Source organism: Carcharodon carcharias, chromosome 16 (genome assembly GCF_017639515.1).
Source record: "Carcharodon carcharias isolate sCarCar2 chromosome 16, sCarCar2.pri, whole genome shotgun sequence".
NCBI lineage: Eukaryota > Metazoa > Chordata > Chondrichthyes > Lamniformes > Lamnidae > Carcharodon > Carcharodon carcharias.
Genome location: NC_054482.1, coordinates 70,603,879 through 70,627,316, shown reverse-complemented (window position 1 = coordinate 70,627,316; position 23,438 = coordinate 70,603,879). Strand labels below are relative to the sequence as shown.

General features: G+C 44.8%; 1 protein-coding gene across 3 annotated transcripts in view; it reads left to right on the top strand.

The window, feature by feature from the left end:
* The window catches only part of spata6 (spermatogenesis associated 6), a 135,346-nt gene that overhangs the window by 96,067 nt on the left and 15,841 nt on the right, over positions 1-23,438 (top strand). For all 3 annotated transcript variants that reach the window (XM_041208689.1, XM_041208688.1, XM_041208687.1), the window contains one exon: positions 4,277-4,458. In XM_041208689.1, the coding sequence (XP_041064623.1) occupies positions 4,277-4,458 (182 nt within the window). The remainder of the gene's footprint in view (positions 1-4,276; positions 4,459-23,438) is intronic.

Here is a 23,438-nt window from a genome sequence, read left to right as displayed (position 1 = left end):
GGGTCAATCATCTGACAGAGATAGGTGACTGTCTCCCTTGAGAGTCGGAGCCTCCTTCGGCACTGCACTTCAGTCATATTGAGGTAGCTGCTTCGCCACCTGTATACTCTGGCAGCAGGATAGTTGCGTCTTCTGTGGTCCCTTGCACCTTGGACAACCTCTTGGCCCTGTGTCCCTTGTGCCTGCCCCTGGCCTCCCAAAGGTAGCACCCCTGGAGGCTGATTGTCCAGTCTTGGCCTCCTCCTTATTCTATCCCTCCCTTCCACCTCAGAGGAGCTGCCTCCAGTGGAGATGTCAGAACCCATACCCTCAGGCTAAATGGAGGCCTCCGGAAAGTTGCAGGTCCGAGAAAGATTATTGTCTGCAGACTGGTTTCAAGGTACACAAAAAGCTCTTGGAAATTGATGTGAACTGCTAACAATCAAACAGGCAACTTTAAAACACTTCCTGCAATTAAAACTTCTTGGAAAACATGAACAACCCCTCTGAGTCCACATATCCCGCCAGTGCATGACCTTTATTAAAAAATCTCCTATCTGCCTGCCCATTGGGCCCGTGCGCCGACCCGAAGTTCACACGGGCCCCTCAAAATCCTGGACAGTTGGCAAGTTAAGGGCCTTAACGAGGCCTTTAATTAATGACGGACGTGTGTCCTGCTGCTGTGCGTGCCAGCTGACCGAAATATCGCGATGTCGCGCGCTAACATCGGGACGCTTGCGTGACGTCAGCGCGCGACATTTTAGGCGTTGACATTTGGGCTCTGCCACACGCGTGTCAGCTAGAAAATTCTGCCCAGAGTGTTTAAAATTGGAGATGCTCAAGAGGCCAGAATTAGATGTGCATAGGTACCTTGGAGGATTGCGGAGCTGGAGAAAATTACAGAGATAGGAAGGGATGAGGCCATGGAGGAATTTGAAAACAAGGATGAGAATTTTAAAGGCAAGACATTGCTTGACTGGAAGCTAATGGAGGTCAGTGAGCATAGGGGAATGGGACTTGGTATCATGCAACACAGCTCCAGGAACATTAATAGTCATCTGTGACCTGAGACTTGGTGGCATCATGCTGCAATTCTGACCAATGGGATGGCACTGTGGGCATGTACACAGGACAGTCCTCCTTGCCAGCATCTCATGCAGCACGACTTCAACTTCAGCACCAAAGAGGAGGGCAGCTGTTGAGCTATGCCATCACTTGTTTGCAAATTCATGCCTGCACCAAGGATGTCCTTTTTCTTAATCTTCATTTGCCATTTCTTACTTTGATGTCTTTGACCCGTGACAAAGCCTATTCATAGGCTGACATGCTCTCTACAGTTCTATAGCAGGTTCCAGAATTTTTATTTCTCGCCTTGGGCTGTATCTTCTGGTCAGTGAGTGGGGGCAGGGCCCGCTTGCCGACCCGTAAAATGATGCAGGGTGACGTCGGGCGTGCGTCCCAACATCACGACAGGTCATTCAGACTTTCAGTGGGCACTCGTGTCAGCTGTGCACCCGCCAACCTGTCAACGGCCTATTAAGGCCATTAACAAAGTAGTTGAAGTCATTAATGGACCTGCCTGCCCAACCTTAAGGTTGGTTCGTAGGCCAGGAGCCCTCGCAGGCTTCTGCAAAAGCATAAAACCTCATTCATGGATGGGATGAGGATTTAAAAATCTCATAATATTTTAAAATAAAAGTTATAGACATGTTGCAACTCATGTGACAGTGTCAAATGAGGGGACATGGCAGGGAATTTTTTTTCTCAGCTTCAATTAAAGTTTAAAATGTGAGCCGATCTCCCTGAGGCAGCACTTTGCCTCAGGGAGATCTGTGTGCTCTTCCACACGAATGCGCGAAAGAGCACACTCCCAGCTGAGGGAATTCCACCCCCCATCCCTGCCCGCACAGGGAGCGCATAGCGCTTCCTGGCGGACATCATGCTGGGCGGGCTTTAATTGGCCCGCCCACGTAAAATGGCAGCGTGCTCCTGACCGGGGGCGCCGATCGGAAGCCCACCCACCCTGTGCCTACTCCCGCACTTCTCCCCCGACGTGTGTAAAATGTTGCCCCTTATGTAACTCTCTATCAAATCTCTGCATTCCTAAATGTAACTTATGCACAGTTTTCTTCTTCAGCAGTAGTGTTATTTAGACCTCCCTAAGTTTGTGAATAATTATGCAAATGAGCATGGATCAGAGAATTGAGTGCAATTTGCACTTCAGATTCAAGCGGTTCTTAATGTAGTGCAAATTAAATTAGAACTGACTTATGCCTGAAGTTGAAAATTGTCCGTAAAGTTTAAATCAAAGAATGAAAGAACTGATTACTTCATTGGAGGCTAGCTCCTCTTTTAAAATTATCTTCCTTAATAAAATAATGTCAATGTAGACTCTTTTTGGGAAACTAGTAACTCCTGTGCTAATACTCTTGAAATGGTGGAGACTTGGGTGGGATGGTAACAGGTGACGCTGGGTATAAAAATGATTTAGTTCATGTTTCCACTAAAATTATTTGAAAATAAGTTTATGAGAAATCACTAGTGAAGTGTTTGGTTTTCGTAAAATACTTTTTTTTCTCGTAATATATTTGTCCAATTGCTGACTCATATTTAATATTCTAATCTAATGCAACACAAGTGGTATTCTCCATTAACAGGATGTTGCCGTCAAGGCAAAAAACATTCTGCCTGTCACACAAATGAGTAATGTGGCATATGAATGATGCTTGTGTGATGCCAGGTATGTATGTCCCAACATTCCCTGGTTCATTCCTCATGGCAATGACTTGACCAATCAAAGTCGACCTGCCTGGTATGAATTTGAACAAGAGCTTGGCAGTTAATTGTTCCATACTGCATTCTCCGTGGCAATGCCTCTACCAATCAGAGTCCACTTGCAAACTAATCAGCATTCTCTTATCAGGCAGTATAAATTGTTGTTCCCTTTACTGTTGGTATTCCTTGCAAGCTGTCCTGATGAATGCAAGATGAAAATCTTCGATAGCATGTTTCTTTTTTCAGCAACACTTAAATTCTGTACTATCAAACAACTAATAATCCTTTTTGCTAATTTTGGTTTGTCACAAATGAAACATGATGCATTTTCTAAATACACAAACCCGTTAATAGAATAACCTACATTGTCTTTTCAGAATTAACAGAATTAACCCAGAAAAAATGGAAAGCTTCATTTTTTACTCCAGTTTCTAATTTTTACACTTGAAAACAAATCCTGATTACTTTCACTGATATTAAAAATGGATTTCCTGGAGATTTCTTTGTTTTCAGTAGGTTTTCCATTATGCACAGGAATGCAAGCGATGGATGGGGCTTACCTACAGCTAATCCTGGCAATCTGTGAATAGCCATTCTTACTATCAAACATTAAAAAAATCTGGTAGCTTTAGGAGAAAGTGTATGTTGGGAACTGTCATCTGTTACATTACAGAGAGGTTTCATCTGAGGATAATGTGTCTGGGAAAGTCATGAACTCTCCAGTCTCAAGTTTCTCAAGAGGAACACTTGCCTCTGAGTAAAAACTAAAAATAATTTGTCATTAATTATTTGTTTTTAAATTTTAATGTATTTCTGGTATTTAAACTATATTCCTTGCAGTATTTGCTCAGTTGCAATGGATAAAACAAGATGGGTGGTTGAAAAAATTTTCAAAAAGCATTTGCAAAGCTCTGATTTTTTTTTTAATTGGTAAATTTTTCTAACTGCACATTCTTGGTTTGTAGTTTCATATTTCTTTAATAGTTCTTTTTTGGTAGTTTTTCCATTTGTTCATGAATATTAAATTTAAGATAATCAGATTGAAGGTGTGACTCTGAAATTTGCATATATGTGCATGCATAATGCCTGAATTGCACATCAGGCGCAAGACTTTTATTTATATACCAGTACATTTGCCATGACACTGCTAATGGTAGATTGGAAAATCTTTGATTTATGTTAGGAGCATAATAATGGGATAATCAGAAAATACTGAACCAGATTTCACCTTGCCACGCTTTAGACATTGTTATCTACTAAAACAGGTTCATAATTATAAAGACAAATGATACATTGATAACTTATTAATACAAATCAGGCCATAAGTAATTTGTTAATTAAGCAAAATACAGCTGCTGTTTTACTGTAGTTTCTGCTGTTTAAAAAGCATGGACAGAACTTAATTTTAGAACATCAAGATGCAGTTAGATACAGTTGAATTTCTGAGGTCTGGCATTTGCCAAGGACAAAGCTTCCTTTGTGTATTTCTAGTGATAATTACAGCTGTTTTATTATCTTCAAGGCCATCAAGAAACCTCATGAGAAAGATCTGCTAGATGATTCTTTTGAAGACACTGATGAGCCTATTATGTCAGGACCAGCTGGCAGACAACTCTTTCCTGCCATGACTCCAATGAAGTATTCAACAACATCTTCTTTCCAGAAACAAAGCCCTGCGTTAAACCGGTTATCTCTTCGAGAAAGGTATTTATTCATTCTTTTTCTTTCAAATCCATGTATATTTTAAGATCACTGATGTCCTGTTTGTGTGCATAAATATATATCCCTGTGTGTAAATTCACCTTTTTTAAGGTTGTTGAATAACATTTATACATTGTAGTGAGATGAAAATTCTGATCTAATCAGTGGCAGTGACTGGGGTTATTATCGAGACCATTAATGTGAAGAGCCTGAATTAGTAACAATAGATGGTCATTAATCTAAGGCGCTTCAGCAATCTTGCCATTTTGATTGTGTAAGTTGAACTAGTAACATCATGCCTTACCTTTAGTGATTCTTTGAAACATTTCCTGATGTTTTAATTCAAAGTAAAAGAAGACCTTTTTAATTTTTTGCATATCACCTCTATTTTCAGCACCATGGGTGTCGTTTCAGAACCAAATTGTCGTTCACTGTGTAATGCTGATTTGATGCCAGTGGTGCCATTTTTGAACTCAATGCTGTAATTAATGACCTCTCTTAAACTTGCACAGTTGAACATACATTCATCAGCAGGGAGCAGTGCTATTTAAAAGGATCATCAAATATTTTCATGAGCTGGTTGATTTTTACTGGGAGCTGGTAGAAGTGTTTGGTAGTCTGTACTGTTTTTTAAAGTTTCTAGAGTCTGCAGTGAGTAATGTTGCATGTGTTGAAAGCCTTAGTTCCTCCTTCAAGAGTTCTGCTCAGATCACTTGCTACCAGTCAATGGTGCAGTAGTTTCTATTACACTTGACTTGCAGCGTAATAGGGGAAATAAGCAGAGGTGAAACAGGGACCATCACTGACCACATGGCTCCTGAATCCAATGTGCAACCCACACACATATGAGCAGCATCCAAATAATAAAAGCCATACTTGCGCACAAAATGTCACTGAGCAAATAACAGAAGTGTTTAAGCAATGCATCCACGGCCCGGACTGTTCAGAGGGATCTTTGTATACTCATCAGAATGTGTGTTACGATTTGTCATGGTTGGGCAAAATGTGTAGCAGACCTTGTCATTATAAGGGCACAGCCCTTGCCATCAGATATATGCCAAGCTGCTGAGAAGGAGGAGAAAGAAGAAGACAAGGAGGATGGATAAGAGGAGAGCGGTATCAACACACCCCCACTCTGGCCGGGCTGTCCATGATCAGCTCATCTGACTGCAGTATCAGTGAACACAACCCCAATTTCCCATTCACCAACAGTCTTACAACTTATCTTACCTCTTTTACTGATCATGATAGCATCCACTTGGCCACAATACTGAAATAAAAGGTGCCAGAAAACAGAAGTTCTAAACTAATTTTATCAATCAAATCATCCAATATTGCATACAAAATCAACTAATCACCTTTACGCATTTCATTAGTGCCTGTCTTCCATGTGCCTTTATCTATCCATGTGCTTCTACACAGGATACCCCAATGGCCACACCATGGCCACGGACAGCACCTTCCAAACCCACGACCACTACCATCTAGAAAGACAAGGGCTACAGATACATGGGAACACCACCACTTGGAAGTTCCCCTCCAAGTCACTCACCATCCTGACTTGGAAATATATCAATACTCCTTCACTGTCACTGGGTCAAAATCCTGGAACTCCCTTCCTAACAGCACTGTGGATGTACCTGCACAACATGAACTGCAGCAGTTCAAGAAGGCAGCTCACCACCACCTTCTCAGGGGCAGCTAGGGATGGGCAATAAATGCTGGCCCATCCAGCGAAGCCCACATCCCATGAATGAATTTTTAAAAATGGTTGGAAGAAAGCTGCTGAATTTCAGTGGGGAATACTGCAGATGGCCTTTTAGAACATCTTCAAGTAGCTCTCGGTCTGCACCATCTCTGCATGGGCTGCAGTCTGGGCTGATGGGCATCAGCAGGGGCACTGGCAGATTGGCATTGGTAGGAAGACAAAAGAGGACAGTGTTTATGGTCTATGGAACCACTGACACTCCCTCGACACAGGACTTCAGCAATTCCATTACTCTGCTTGAGCACAGTTTGTCACACTGCTGTAAGACCCTGTATGCACCCTTGAGCACTGGTATCCACAACTATGATGGCAGCAGTCTGAGCTTGCCTGGCACTAAGCTTGGCTTACATGGCGACAGCCAGATCGCATGACTTCATCTGAGGTTTCCACTGTATTACTCAGACTGACTCTCGATCATCAGTAAAGTGATGGAAGAGGTCATCAACAGTGCTATCAAGCATCACTTGCTTAACAATTATCTGCTCACTCACACTCAGTTTGGTATCTCTGAGGGTCACTTAGCTTCTGACTTCTTTACAGCCTTGTACATGGACAAAAGAGCTGAATTCTAGAGGTGAGGTGAGAGCATCTGCCCTTGACATCAAGGCAACATTTGACTGAGTGTGGCACCAAGGAGCCCCAGCAAAACTGGAGGCAATGAGAATCATGGAGAAAACTCTTTGCTGGTTGGAGTCATACCTAGGAAGATGGTTGTGGTTGTTGGAGGTCAGTCATCTCAGCTCCATGACATCACTACAGGAGTTTTCCAGGGTACTGTCCTCAGCTCAACCATCTTCAGCTGCTTCATCAATGACTTTCCTTCCATCATAAGGTCAGAAGGGGGAATGTTCGCTGATGATTGCACAATGTTCTGCACCACTCGCAACTCCTCAGTTCCTGAAGCAGTCCATGTCCAAATGCAGCAAGACCTGGACAATATCCAGGCTTGGGCTGACAAGTAGCAAGTAACATTCGCACCACACAAGTTCCAGCCAATGATCATCTCCAACAAGAGAGAATCCAACCATCGCCCCTTCACACTCAATGGAATTACCTTCACTTTATCCCCCACTATCAACATGCTAGGATTATCATTGACCAGAAGCTGAAATGGACTAGCCATATAAATATAAAAAAATAAAAACAAAAAACTGCGGATGCTGGAAATCCAAAACAAAAACAGAATTACCTGGAAAAACTGCTGAGTTTTTCCAGGTAACTCTGTTTTTGTTTTAGCCTTATAAATACTTTGGCTACAAGAGCAGATCAGAGGCTAGGAATCCTGTGGGGAGTAACTCACCTTCAGACTCCCCAAAGCCTGTCTGCCATCTACAAGGCACAAGTCAGGAGTGTGATGAAATACTCTCCACTTGCCCAGATGAATGCAGCTCCAACAACACTCAAGTTTTGACACTGTAGAGGACAAAGCAGCCTGCTTGATTGGCACCCCATCCACAAACATTCACTCTCTCCACCACCGACGCACAATGGCAGCAGTGTGTACAATTTACAAGATGCACTGCAGGAACTCACCAAGGCACCTTAGACAGCACCTTCCAAACCCACAACTGTTACCATCTAGAAGGACAAGCGCAGCAGACACATGGGAACACCATTACCTGGAAGTTCCCCTCAAAGCCACTCGCCAGTCTGACTTGGAAATATATGGCTACCACTTTACCACAAGACCTAATGTTGCTTGACAATGCCAACAGGCTCTGTGGTAGGCCAGACAATTGACCAAGCATCTCTGTGTACATGCTTTCTCCAGTATGCCACTCCACCGTAGCTCCACCTACTACAGTCAACCCACTGTATAGCACAGCAGTGGGATCTGTCGGCATGCCTTTTGTGCTACTTGACATCTCGGACAATCTTTTTCTAATCTTGCTGATATTTCTTTGCTACATGAGTGATACCACAACTCTATATATAGTCCCCACAGTGGTCCAGATTTCTGACACCACAAACTGCAGCCTCTGTAGCAGAGCTGATTTTACATGAAATGATAAACATTTGATATGTTAGCTTTGTATTAAGAGACATTCAGTTGTTAGGTTATTTTGCTGGCAATAATAAACTGACAGTATAACACATGCCTGTAGTACTGCAGTGTTCAAAATCTAACTGGCAATACTGGAGCATCCTTGAAATAGGCAGCATTTGAGTGATAACTGGCAGTCGCTCAATTGCTATATCGTAACACTCCATTATCACTGATGTTAGGCTTATCACTAACAGCAATTTCAAGACTTGTATGTCTAAAATTAAAAGTAAGAATTTGAGCAGCATCCAATCTTGAAGGCTCTGAAATGAAAGGCAAGTAATTCAAGCCATATGTTTTCAGTAAAAGTATATCAACATGAGATTCTAAATTCATGGGTCACAGATGTCATTTTTAAAAATTGATTGGTGACCTGTTTCACAGCCTTCATATTGATTACATGATCATGCATTTTGAAATTGCATTTCTTTTGCAAGAAATTGTTATTGATTCAGTTCTTATGTGGGTCACTATGCTTAGTGTTTTGGCCAAATGTTGCTCAGATGAATCCAGGGATTCATTTGACTGACCTACTTTTCTTGCTTGATGCACAGTAGATGCATCAGTATGAGCTGATATTTATCAATAACCAATTAAAAAATATAAGTATTTGTCACTTAAAGATAAATGAAAATTATTGCTAAGGCCACAATGCATAACAACCTGATATTTTTTCCAATTCGAAATCCTTTACCGTCTTTTCGATCTGATCAACATTATAATTGCAGCAAACTATAGTTTAGAGACAATCATCTATTTCCTTGGACAGCTTACAAACAAACAGTTAAAGTTATGCAATTTTCACCCTTGTGTTTTTTAAAATCAACAGTTTTGCATTGGTTTACAAATTGACAGAATTGATTGTAAGGTATATATTTTTTAATTGAGTCTTATATATTTGTTGCTTTCAAATTTTTATTTTTGGCAGGGCTCATCTCAACGTGAGTAATGTTATTTAGTTGGAAAAGAACAATATTGAGTTATGAATTTTTACAGGGAATAAATAATAATTTAAGTGTGTATGTGATACTGCTTGGATACAATTCCTGTATGAATTTTTGCTTTATAACTACAAAATAACTATTACTCAAAGTCATTGAAATATAACCCAGCAGTTTCTGATCCTTCAAGAAAACATTTGCTCCTTCCTGTATTTCTTTGCCCATGCTTGAATCTCAAACTCTACAGATGTGACAGCAGTGTGTCTACAAGATTCTGTCTTCTGGAACTGAGTTTTACTTGAACTCTAAGTGGCCAGGATGTTATGCCCCCCCTCCCCCCACCTGGCAAGATATTACGGTCCCGCTGACCTGAATGAAGATTCAAAAGACTCGCCACATCCACCGCGGGGAGACATGCTGCGGCAGGGCCATAGAAGTGTGGTAAGAGACCAGATCTACTCCTCTGTATGAATAGTCAGAGCAAGTGCTTTGCAGCAACTGGTTTGGGTTATAAAAGGATAGGTTATCAGATGAAGGTTTCTTTGTGGTAAGTTTTTAGCACCATGTAAATCTTCAACACTGAAGGTATACAGTGCTATTAGGAAAATGTTAGCTCCATGGTGCAGGAGGATCAGTTTAGAGACATAAATTATAATGCTCACAGTGTTGCTTTACCTCCGTTGTTTGCTTTAAGACCCTAGAGTATTTTCATCTTAGTTAAAGGGGCATTTAGGGGAGAGTGTTTAATGCTCTTATGTTGAAATTTGTGGGCTGCATCTTCCGGTCGGCGAGTGGAGGGCGGGGCCCGCTCGCTGACACGTAAAATGATGCGGGGTGAATCGGGTGGGTGTCCCGACGGCATCCCACGTCATTTAGATTTTCAGTTCGGCAGGCACGCAACTGATTAAGGCCATTAAAAAAGTAATTAAAGTGATTAATGGACCTGCCCGTCACAGCGCTCACCCATTCTCTCCACCAGTGCAGAGACACACACAGAAGTCTAGAGTAGCCTTGGGGTCACAATCTAGTGAATACATTCCACTATCTGATCCGCAGCAGCTGGCAGCAGGGACTTCCCACATTTCCGGCACTCAGAGGGTTGCTGGAGGCCAGAAATCTGCTGAGTTCAAATCAGCTGGCGAGCCTCTGGATTGGCCAATTAGTGGCCAGACAGAACTCTCGTCGTCCAATTAAGGAAGACAGATGGGCTGTCAAAGCTGAAGGGTCATTGGGAAGCCCTCCAGCATGGTAGAAGCTGCATTCTGCCATTGGAGTTCAGGGAAAGCATATATCTTGAGGCATCCTCTCAGCAACTTTTAACACTTCTGAATTAAATAATGGCCAAAGCTGCTGGCCCACCAATGTGGAGGGGGATCCCCTCCAAGGACAGCCTGTGGCTGTGATTGGAGCCAGGGAGGTAGGGAGGGCTTCCAAGCCTGCCTGGAATGCTGGACCCTGACCATCAGGAGGCCACCTCCAGGTAACTGCCATGCTCCCTATGCTACTAGGAGCTCATGTCAACTGGAAAATTCCAGCCAGCCTCTGCCAATTGGCTTTAATTAATCTGTTACTTAGCTTGGTTGATGACTGCCTCTTATCCTGCCTCTGGGAAAGTGGCTTGGGATTGGGCTGGGCACACTGGCCAGCAACATGAAATTATACACCAAGCGCCTGTTCACTCCATGCCTATTCTCATACCAGCAAAAATTCAGCCAAGGTGTCTGTCTCAATGGCCTGAATTTTGTGCTCATTGGACACGCATCTTGGAGCAGATGGGAAACAGTCCCCCGACCGCAGTCGACACCTAACCGCGATTTCACGCTGGCAGGACAATTAATGGCCAGCCAATGTGAAACATGCCCTGAGAAAGGCTCAGCACTGACGGTGGGGGCAGGTAGAGGGCAGGCGCCAAAGTCACCATGGGTGCTGGTGAGTGCTTCCACTGCATTCCCTGAAGGCAGACAGATGCCTCAGGGAGCTGCAGGCCTCAAAATAATAAAAGAAAGCACAAAGATGCTGCAAAAAATGTCCGTGCAGCACAATGAAGCACCTGAAAGCATACCTCATAAAAATGCTGTCCCCAGATATTTCTTTTTATTTTATATCCTAACTCCTGCCAACCGTAAAGTTGGACAGGCCACAACAAATCTGCTGACAATTGGGCCGTTATTGAGCTTAATTGCCTGCTTAATTGTTGACGGGCGCTCTTCCGACTGTTGCACACACCCGCCGAGCAAAATATCGCACGAGTGCACACTGACGTCGGAATGCTCGCCTGACGTAATCTTGTGCAATTTTACACCTGTTTAGGTTGGGCGTGTGCCCACCTGCGGGACGTAAAATTCTGGCCAATTTCTATGCCACCCATCCTTATGACCTCTAAGAGTGAAATGACAATTTAGTGCAGAACCATTTCTGCATTGAATTGGTGAAGTTAATATAATCTACTAAAATTTGAATTGAGTCTGCTGAAATTGTTATTTAGGCATAGTCCAAAAGTAAAAGCAACATGTTCTAACCCATTGTGTCAAAAAATCGGTTTAGGTGTTGCCATATATTTTCAGAGCTGTCAGTGCAATATCTGGCAAAGTGTTCACGTGACATTGCATTAAGGTGTTTGTTTCAAAACCCTATGAGTTTATGTTTCATTTTATCATTTGCTGACATTTCAGCATGGCAGCTACATATAGAAGTTATGTTAGCACTCAGCTTTCCCAATATATCAGACATCACACAAAATTCTGAGTATTTTTTCCTTCCCATCACTCAGATGGAGAACTGAAAATCACAAATACTCCAAGCTCAGTGCTGTGTGCTTGAAGCTGCTCCTGCCAGCAGATCTGCTGCCATGGTATGTCACGCTTCCCTGTCTTGTGCCATCCTCACGCATCCACTGCAGCTCATCTGCAACCATTCTGTGACATCCATCATCCAACTACACCTTGGTTGACCCCTCTTTCTGTTGCCCTCCAGTTTGTCCTGAAGAAGAGATCTATGTAGCTTTTCAGCTCTGATCAAATAACCGAAATACTGACATTTTATTTTCTGGATGTAACTTTTTAGCGTTATTTTTGCTCTTGCAATTTCAGACACCTTTTCATTTGTCATATGGTCTTTATATGGAATTTTAAGCATTAGTAAAATTATTTCGTTGGATGTGGACATTGCTGGCAAGGGCAGCATTTGTTGCCCATCCCTAATTGCCCTTGAACTGAGTGGCTTGCTAGGCCATTTCGGAGGGTAGCTAAGAGTCAACCACATTGCTGTGGGTCTGGAGTCACATGTAAGCCAGACCAGATAAGGATGGCAGATTTCCTTCCCTAAAGCACATTAGTGAACCAGATGAATTTCTACAACAATCAATGATAGCTTCATGGTCACCATGACTGAGAATAGCTTTATATTCCAGATTTACTAACTGAATTCAAATTCCACCTTCTGTGGTGGGATTTGAACCCACAGCCCCAGAGCATTAGCCTGGGCCTCAGGATTACTAGGTCAAGCAACATTACCACTACACCACCAACTCTCCAAATATCTTAGCGTCCATGGGTAGAATTCTCCCATGCCCTCATTGATGGGATCAATGGCGGGTGGGGGCGGGAGTTCCAAAAATCGGTTCCATGCCAGCGTGAAATGGCAGCGGGATCTTCCGCTACGGCCTTAGATGGCAGATCACGATTCCTGTTGGAGCCAGCATGAAACCAGTTTGCATCCCACTAATGGGATGCAAATTGAAAGCCCAACCAGAATCCTCCCCCCACACCTGATTCTCCACCACACCAGCGGGAAAACACATCGGTCCAGAACACGTCTGGACCAACATGGCGTGCAAAAATCGGGATCTACCTTAAGGGCCTTGGTCAGCTCGTGGACATCCAACGATAAGATGGATGCCTCCAGCTACCTAACCCTGGTGCTGCACAGGGTGGGTGGAGCTTCATCCATGTGGCTCCTACACGAATTTGCTTCCAGAAGGTGGGAGTTCATCATGCAGCAACCTTGCTCAAGCTTCGGACTTTTTTCCAGGCACATTGCTCTGGCTTTGAACCTTCTTCCAGAGACATTGTTCAGGCTTTGCACTTTCTTCCAAGAACTTCGCTCAAGCTTTGGACCTTCTTCCAGGGTCATTGCTCAGGCTTTGGACCTTCTTTCAGGGAATTCACTCAAGCTTCAGACCGACTTCCAGGGACTTTGCATGGGATCTGATCCTCAAGCTGTGGGATGGAAGGCAGCAGGAGGTACTGTTGGGTGGCGATGGAGTGTTGGTGAGGGGATTTAGATAAGTGTAGGAGGACTGCAGACATCATGGGGATGTGGGGGCCTAGAGGGGGAGCGTTGGTGGCCGGAGGTGCAATAAAGTCTTTTGCAGGAATGTAGCCAGGCGGTACAAGGAACGGGTGGGGAGTTGGGTAAGGGCCATGTTGGCTGCTGGGCGGTGGGGGCTAATGTTGCCCAGGTATGTGTTGGGGGTGGGGTGGCAGGGGTAATGTCTAGGTGTGTGAATTGGGGGAGGGGGGAATGTCCAGGTGAAGGGGCTCACAGGGAGGGGTTGATGGAGTCAACTGCTGACTCCTGGGGAGAGAACTTAGGTAGGCATCATAGGACGGAATGGTCAAGGTAGAGTGGCAGAGGGAGCCGGTAGGATGGGAGGGTAAGGGTGCGACGGTGTTGCATGAAGGGGTGGTGAGGGTCATTTGTGAGGACTCAGAGATAGACACAGACTCGCGGGTTGGGCAGGAGGAGGTCGGGCAGGTTAGTGTGCACGAGGGCGGGATTTTCGGGTAAAAATAGAATGCGAATGTTCAGCTGAACATTTTCAAAGGAAAAGAGTTCGGGTTGAAGGGTGACAGCGAGGAGGTTGAAGGTAATGCCGGGGGTTCAATGGTGATGGCAGAAAGGGCATGGGTGACTGGAGCAAAGAAAAAGCTTATCACTATCAGGCTGGTCAAATCGAAAGTAAGTAGAGCCTCATGGTGGATGGGCCAAGATGCTGCATGGGAATTGGGATCTTGGGTCGGTGGCGATGCAGATCACTTCAACTGGACAATGGAAAGGGAAGCCCAGCAGGCAGTATCAATTATGCTAGGGACCTGGCATATGAGTTTGATGGATGAAGGCTCAGTGTGCACGGGAGGGTGCTTGCACATGGCTCGCAAAGGACCTGCCACATACTTTCTCCCTACAGACTCCCTCGAGGGGTTAGGAGTGCGCAGGAGAGGTGCTGGGGTTGGAGGAGGGGGCTGTGGTTGCGAAGCCTTAGAACCACACTGAAAAAATATAGTAGACATTATAGCAGTGAAACTTATTATATTTACAGAAGTTAGAATTGTGACAACCATATGTTCACCTGTGCAACCAGTTGTGAAAAAACTTTATTATTTGTGGTCTACTACTTCTTCTAGGTGCTTTCCCGACATCGCAGCAGGGGTGGGAGGCAGCCCACTGACTAGTTTGCTCTGTTTCCTTTGATGACTTTGGCAGCTGTCCTCTGGAGAGCCAAGGCCTGGAGGGCCCCAGCTTCCTTTAAGATAAAAGCAAAATACTGCGGATGCTGGAAATCTGAAACAAAAACAGAAAATGCTGGAAAAACTCAGCAGATCTGACAGCCTCTGTGGAGAGAGAAACAGAATTAACATTTCAAGTCCGTATGACTCTTCTTCAGAGCTAAAATGTTGATGGGAGGAGGAGGCCAGACAGGGAAACCTGCTCTAAAGAAGAGTCATACGGATCTCTTTCCACAGATCCTGTCAGACCTGCTGAGCTTTTCCAGCATTTTCTGTTTTTATTCCTGGCTTCATTTGGCTGTCCTCCTGTGGGCCAGATGCTCCCTATGCGATGACAGGGGACCAGATTGAAGGGGTCACAGGCAAAGGGGATTCAGAGGGCGCGGACAACCTCTGAAATGCCTGATTGGATGACCTGGGGTGTCCAGCTGCCGCTTCTCCTCCCTTTGGGTGCCCGAAGGACCTGGCAGGGAAGGGGCCCCTGGAGGGAAGTCGAGGTGGTCCTTACCCATCTCGTGCTACCATGGCAAAAACTCACGCAGGACTACAGTGATGGAGTGCAGGTCTTCGCGCATCTCCGGCAGAAATTGGGCATTCTCCTGGACCAGGTTCTCCATGGCATCCGCAACCCTCCTCATGGTGATCTCAATGCGTGCACATGGGCACCACTTCATCAGAGAACAGGTGGATGGGCTCCTCTGACTCGCATGCCACTCTGTTGAGGGCCTTCAACACCTCTGTCTGATGTTTCTCAGCCTCTTGCTGACTCACCACCATTAGTTAGAAGGTCAATTCTGCACCTAAGTCAATTCGCACCCCCCAAACCCCACCATTTATACCCCCCTTCCATACAGTATTCTCTGTATGTTGAAGGGTGAAGGAGGCACAGTGGTCACTCCACGGCAGAGTGGATGCACTGCAGTGGGGCTCTGAGGCACGGCTGTGCCGTTGCCACTGAGACCCATACGCTGACATATTGGTCTCATGGTGGTTTATGTGACCAGCTGAGGATTTACTTACACTGGCAGAGCGAATGAAGTTCTTCATCCTTTTGTAGCATTGTATTGCTGATAGTCAGGCCACTGACTGCATTGGCCACCTGCTCCCATGCAGGGTTGGTTTCCCTGCCTGGCCTCCTCCTCCCGAAAGCCAGCTACAGTGTATTCCTCCGGACCTGGATAAGGTCCAGGAGGACAAGCAGGGAGGTGTCACTAAACTTCAGCACTGGACCTTCACCTCCCCTTCCAAAATCTTCATAGTTTGTATTGACTGTGAGGATGTCCGGGCACCTTTTAAATATGGTGTCCGGATATGATGATGGGGAGTCCACCATCCAACCTGCCCCACCACAGAAGACGTCGGGAAGCCTCCGCAGCAGGAAACGCCCCGTCCCCGCCATGGGACATATTCCCGGATGGGAAAATCACTCCCATATTTCAAAGGTCTTTATTTTCTGCCACAAATCTTTACTTATTGTCCAATGGTAGTGGATCTCTATCTCCTTAGGTCAATTTCATCTATAGAAAATTAGATAAATAAGGGGAAATGTAAATTCTTAATAAAAGCATGAAATAGAACAGTGACTCATCATTCTTACTGACTAGGGAAAACACTTAAAACATTTGAATAATCTTGCAGCTTAACGCATTTAAAAAAGAATATTTACATTGCATTGTGAATATATTTTAAATTCAAATTATTATGTAGTGCATCTAGTACACAAAGAAAAAAGATGCAGCACAAAATATTACAAATAATGCGAGGAAGACATTTAAAATTCATAAAAGGATTTGAAAACTTATAAGGAAATGCAGCTCCAGATTTTTGAATGCTTTATGTACATGTCTGTAGGATGATCTAACTGTGAGTGCCAATTCTTGGAGGTATTTCTGGAGTCAATCAAGTAACATTTAATCACTAAATATTTGCCCACATTTTGCGAATATTTTGCATTTACCTTGTAAAGGTTGGGTCCCCTGTAGTTGAGTATCTTTGCTTGTGCATAATGTATTTTTGGGAAATTATCTTTTTAGAAAAAAAAAATTCAGTAATTTAAGGATAGCTATTATATGCAAAAGTAGGCTGTCTTATATATTTTGTAAACGTGTTATCTATGGTAATGGCAAGATTAATAAGGCGCAACCACATTTTTAGATTGGTTCTTTTGGAAAAATTAGAAGTTGCATCAATCTAAGTCTTTTTCCTAAATTTAAATGTGACTTATGTTCTAGATTTTATAGCAGTTTCTTTTGCAAAATAAAATCATAATTCCTCCAGTTATGTTCTAGATTTTATAGCAGTTTCTTTTGCAAAATAAAATCATAATTCATCCAGTTTTAACCCCCTATGCAATCTGATTCACTTTTACACATGTTGATATTTGTACAGTTACTCAAATACAAAAGTGTCATGTCAAGTGAACTTTATTTCAAATGAAGCTTGCTTAAGATAAACAAATACCTCGTTGAAGATTCTTAGTTTCATCAAGTGTAGCTATGCAGTCCAGTGCTTTTTGTGCTTTTTGCATTCTATTTGTACAACATCTCTATGTTAAGAAAGGCAGTTTGAAGTTAATTCTGTTATTAAAATTTGTTTAACTAATCCTTTATTTATGACTTAACATATTTTGTGAATCCATCTCACCTCTTATCCAGTTTTGTATTCAATTGAAATTTATGCTGCCTGTGCCATTTGCCCAGCGTCGGCATCTCCACACAGCACATGAGTTCTCCTTTGTGACACTGGGCAGGAAGAATGTGGAGCCAGAACTTGAATCTGGCACATAAGTTTTGAGCATACAAGCCACAAACTCTCTTTCCACATTTTCTCTTGGGTCTCCAAAAACAGTGCCTTGGAGATCAATCGTTGATTTCAGGAGAGTTCCAGACAATCAGGAGTGGTAGGCCACCCTAGATCTAACATAAATGTCACAGTGACTTTGAAAATCTAAATTTCATGAAATAAAATTGCAATGCATTTACTTTATACAATAGCGCAGACTAGTGGATAGGAATGGCAAATGGTTGAATCATCATTCTCTATTTGTCAAATATAAAAATTGTTCCAGTGAATCCATGTTCTATGAAATAGATTGTTGAGATAAAAACGTTGGATACAAGGGAATTGACGATATGTTATTTGAAAGGGAATAGGTCATGTGCTTCAGCACATCCTTGATATAACAGAATGTGCACACATCAGATGTTTCCACAAAGGACTTGACTAGTTTTTCAGACATTTTTCCTTTCAACAAACTCCATACACATTTGCTTCCAATAAAATGTTAGTTCAGTGCTTCTTGGTCTGACAACACTTTGATGCGGCAACATTTCAGACACCCAATCATTTATGTTTGATCTTAGGTGGAGCATGTTGTTAGCAGTAGTTGAGATTCCATTGCAGTACCTTGACAATGCATCCTTTTATTTATTCGTTCATGGGATGTGCGTGTCACTGGCAAGGCCAGCATTTGTTGCCATTTCTAATTGCCTTTGTGAAGGTGATGATAAGTAGCCTTCTTGAACCCTTGCAGTCCATATGGTGCAGTGCTGTTAGGGAGGGAGGTCCAAGATTTTGATCCAACAACAGTGAAGGAATGATGATATAGTTCCTAGTCAGGGTGGTGTGTGGCTTGGATGGGAACTTGAAAGTGGTGATGTTCTAATATGCCTGCTGTCCTTGTCCCTTCTAGAGGTATAGGTTGGGTGTTTTGAAGGGGCTTTTGGAGGAGCCTTGACATGTTGCTGCAGTGCATTTTGTAGTTGGTACACACAGCTGCCACTGTGCGCCACTGGTGGAAATATTGAACGCTTATGGTGGGGTTGAGGTGAAAATCAAATGGGCTGCTTTGTTCTAGATGGTGTCAAGCTTCATGAGTGTTGTTGGAGCTGCACTCATCCAGGCAAGTGGGGAGTATTCCATCACACTCCTGACTTCTAGCTTTAGATGGTGTACAAGCTTTGGGGAGTCAGAAGTTGAGTCACAGAATTCTGAGCCTCTGACCTGCTCTTGTAGCCATAATGTTTAGATGGCTGGTCCTGTTAAGTTTCTGGTCAATGGTAATTTCCAGGATATGGATGGTGGAGGATTCAGCGATAGTAATGCCAAACGCGAAAGAGACGTGGTTAAATCCTCTCTTGTTGGAGATAGCCAATGCTTGGCATTTGTGTGGCACAAATGTTATCAGCCACTTATCAGCCCAAATTGTACCAAAATTAGGGAAGCGGCATGTCCCATAGATAAGTCAAGCAATAGCTGGAATCATACCTTACAGATAATATCTCAGATATCACCATCCCTGGGTCTGTCCTGTCAATGGGACAGCAGAGATGGCAGCACAGTGATATACAGTCAGGAGGGAGTTGCCCTGGGAGTCCTCAACATCAACTGCAGACCCCATGATAACCATCTTCCTTTGTGCTAGGTCCAACCAGCAGAGAGTTTCCTCCCTGGCTACTGCAAAGGCTATAGGCCCTGACAATATTCCAGCAATAGTACTGACTTGTACTCCAGAATTTGTCATGCCCCTAGCCAAGCTATTCCAGTACAGCTACAATACTGGCATTGGAATCCTGGCCAGTAAACTGGCAGGAGTTGGAGGTCAAAATCACCACTTATCTGCGGCGCTGGACAGGACTGCTCTGAGTGCTGACTTACTGGGGTTGAGTTCTGGTCATAAACCAGCTGATTGCTGCCATGTTGACACTTTGACCCCTCCTATCGACTTCGTCACAAAAATCCAGCGAATGCTCATCTACTTCTGGGACAAAAGGCTGCACTGGGTCACTGCTGAGATTCTGAGACTTCCACTGAGGGAGGGCGGTTAGGCGCTGGTTTGCCTACACACCCAGGAGACGACTTTCTGCCTTCAGGCCCTACAGTAATATCTTTACGTCGAACCCTCTCCAAGATGGCGTGCCCTGGCGACATATTTCTTCTGAAAGTGCACAGCCTGAATTATGACTTGAAGCTTCTGTTTGTAGACCTGAGGGGCCATCATGGCTCCTTGAAGGCATTGCCCATCTTTTACCAGGACCTGATCAAAGTCTGGAAAATGGTCGCCTCGCGACACAGTTCTCTGCTGTCAGGAGTAGCGGCTATCATCAGAGAGCCACTGCTCAGGAATCCATACTTTCGCCCTTTTCATTGGCTGGTGGAGAGGAGGGCTGTGGCCGCCAGAGTGACCAGGACTGGGGACGTGCTCAGTGCCGGAGGAGTGGGCTGGATGTTGCCATAGGAGTTGGCGCGTCACGTGTCTATGGATGCCTGCCTTGCAGCCAATGCCATTCAAGACCTTAGGATGGTCGTGCTCGGCCCCGATGTCATTCTGGGTCTCAAGGTGGCGCAGGTGCACAGTGGTCTTCTGTCTGAGTGTACCCCTGTTCAGATAGAATTCTACATTGGTCCCAAGCCCTGAACCCTTCCACGAGATCTGGTGCCCCGCAACCTGAGTCGTCTCATGGAAATGCCCTCTCTGGCCTTTAGCATGGTGCAGAGGGGTTTTCTGTATGAGCTGCTGCCCACAGCCTGGACACACCCTGGTGTGCCTTCTTGCCATCCGATGGCAGAGGTCCCCACTGGGGGGCCCTCTATGGGGTTGTGTTCCCATTTTCCATCGGGGACCTGGGGCGGAGGGTGTTGCACGCAGCAGTCCATTCAACCATAGGATGTGTCGGTTCATGGACTCCCAAGATGCCTGTGTTTTTTGTGACCTTGTGGAGTCCATGGGCCACGCATATGTAAGTTGTTGTAGGCTGCACTCCCTTTTTAGTTACTTGAAGAACCTTTTGCTTCTGTTTTGTTTGCACTCCAGTCCAACTCTCCTGATCTACAGGCACCCAGTGCGGAGAGGGGACGGGAGCGAAAACCTTTGTGAGCCTGCTCCTGAGCCTGGCCAAGTTGGCCATTAACAGGTCAAGGCAGCGGGTGATCGAGGATATCGTCCGACCCGACTGTCTGCCCCTTTTCTGCAGCTATGTTCACAACTGGGTGTCCCTGGAGAGGGAGCACGCAATGTCTGCTGGCACTGTGCTCGGTGGGCACCGTGGAGAACACAATTGCCAGCCAATGACCATCTCTAACAAGAGAGAATCTAACCATTGTCCCTTGGCATTCAATGGCATTACCATTGCTGAATCCCCCACTATCAACATCCTGGGGTTACCATTGACCAGAAACTGAACTGGACTAGCCATATAAATACTGTGGCTGCAAGAGCAGGTCAGAGGCTCCAGGTCCTGTAGCGAGTAACTCACCTCCTGACTCCCCAAAGCCTGCCCACCATCAGCAAGACACAAGTCAGGAGTGTGATGGAACACTCTCCGCTTGACAGGGTGAATGCAGTTCCAACAATACTCAAGAAACTTGACACCATCCAGGAGAAAGCAGCCTGCTTGATTGGCACCCCATCCACAAATATTCACTCTACCACCGACGCACAGTGGCAGCAATGTGTACCATCTACAAGATGCACTGCAGGAACTCACCATATCTCCTTAGATGACACCTCCCAAACCTACGACCACTACCATCTAGAAGGTCAAGGGCAGCAGACAGATGGGGACACCATCACCTGGAGGTTCCCCTCCCTGCAACCCACCAGCCTTTTTTTGGAAATATATCGCAGTTCCTTTACTGTTGCTGGGTCAAAAATCTGGTACTTCCTCCCTAACAGAACTGTGGGTATATCTACACCACATGGACTGCATCAGTTAAAGAAGGCAGCCCACCACCACCTTCTCGAGGGCAATTAGGGTTGAGCAATAAATGCTAGCCTAGCCAGCAATGCCCACGTTCCATAAATGAATATAAAAAAGTCCTGGGGCTGAGATTGGCCTCCAACAACCACAACCATCTTCCTTTACATTAGGCATGATTCCAACCAGGGGAGAATTTTGCCTCGGATTCCTATTGACTTCAAATTTGCTAGGTTCCTTGATTTCACACTTGGTCAAATGCCAAGAGCAGTCCCTATCACCTCATACTCAGTGAGAGATGTTTACATGTTCGGTCAGAAAAAAACCCTTTTCATTAGTATGAAAATAAACAGTCATCCTTTTCACAAAGCCAGGTATATGAAATAATAAATATTTCATATTATGCCTGACTAAAGAGCAGCATTAATCTGAAAATAATAATCATGTTATCCAAACTGCTACACTATCTTGCAAGCAATTAATTAGGTGAGCTATCAAAATATTTTTTATTGTTTAACTTAATCAATATCTGTCTGCTTTTTAAGGATTGACTAGGGGTTTTCTGCATTGAGTAGCTAAACAAAAGCAATTTTGAATCTGCATGGCAAGCAGGTGTTAAAGACATGCTTCATTGTTGAGAATATTCGTTAAATGCAATTTTGAGTGTAACAGTCAAACTGAGGCTGTGGGCAAAATTTTTCATCCCATGGGTGGGCGCATGCCTGACCCAAACGGGAGTAAAATAATGTGCAATGACATTGGGCGAGCGTCCCGACATCATCATGCACATGCACGATGTTTCGCTCAGCAGGTGTACGCGGATGCTGGAGCGGCACCCGCTGTTAATTAAGTGACCACTTAAGGCCCTTAACAGTCCTATTGACTGTGATTTTTCCTTGTCTGTGTGATTTTCTGCACATCGCATGGGAAAAACAGGCAGGCGGCCAGCCAACTTTTTCACAAACTCATCCAAGGGCGGGGTAAAAATGGTCAGCAGCATTGCCAGTGTGAGTAGTGAGCAGTTTTGGAGATAGGTTGCAGCTGTTGCTTATTGGTACTTGGGTTTCATTCTTAACATTTCCAGGTGACATTTCAGGACTCATTGCTGTCTGCCAGGCCCCTGGAGGATTCATGCCCTGTGGACCCTTCCAGGTATCAGATAGTCTTCCCTTACTCTGGTAATGGGCATTGAGGTCTCTGCTGGAGGCATCTACTCTGAGGAGGAAGAGATGGGCAGGAGGCCACATGTCCCTCAGCAGCTTCCAGGGGAGGAACCTGTGGGAGGAGAAGCGCAGGCACAATGCACACAGGGCCAGCAGGTTGTCCAAGGCGGAAGGAGCTGCAGAAGACACCATTATCCTGCTGCCAGGGTTTACAGGCAGCGATGCAGCTACCTCAATATATCTAAGGTGCAATGCCAAAAGAGGCTCCACCTCCCAAGGAAGAGCATGACCTCCATTTGCCGGATGATTGGGCCTGAGATCAGCTCCAACTGGGTGGGTGGGCACCTCAAGCCAGTGGCTCTGAAGTTTACAGTGGCCCTTAACTTCTATGCCTCCAGTTCTTTCCAGGGCTCAGTGGGGGATTTTTGTGGACTCTCCCAATCAGCTGTCCACAGTTGCATCAAACTGGTGACAGAAACTATGTACAGGCGGGTACTGACTTTTATTCTTTATCATACGGAGGAGGCCAGCCAGGCTGAGCGAACCAGAGGCTTTAGAGCGATTGCTGGGCTTCCCTGCATCCTGGGTACAATCGAATGCACACATATGGCCATCAAGGTGCCAGTAGGTCAGCCAGGTGTCTTCGTCAATAGGAAGGGATTCTACTTCATGAACATGCAGATAGTGTGAGACCTGTACAGGATGCAGATTCTGCAAGTCTGTGCAAGATACCCTGGCAGCTCACATGACGCATAAATCCTCAGACACTCCCAGGTGCTCAGGCCCTTCAGTGCTCCAGCCTGACTGGATGGATGGCTGCTGGGTAACAAGGGCTATCTGTTGAAGAGGTGGCTCATGACGCCTC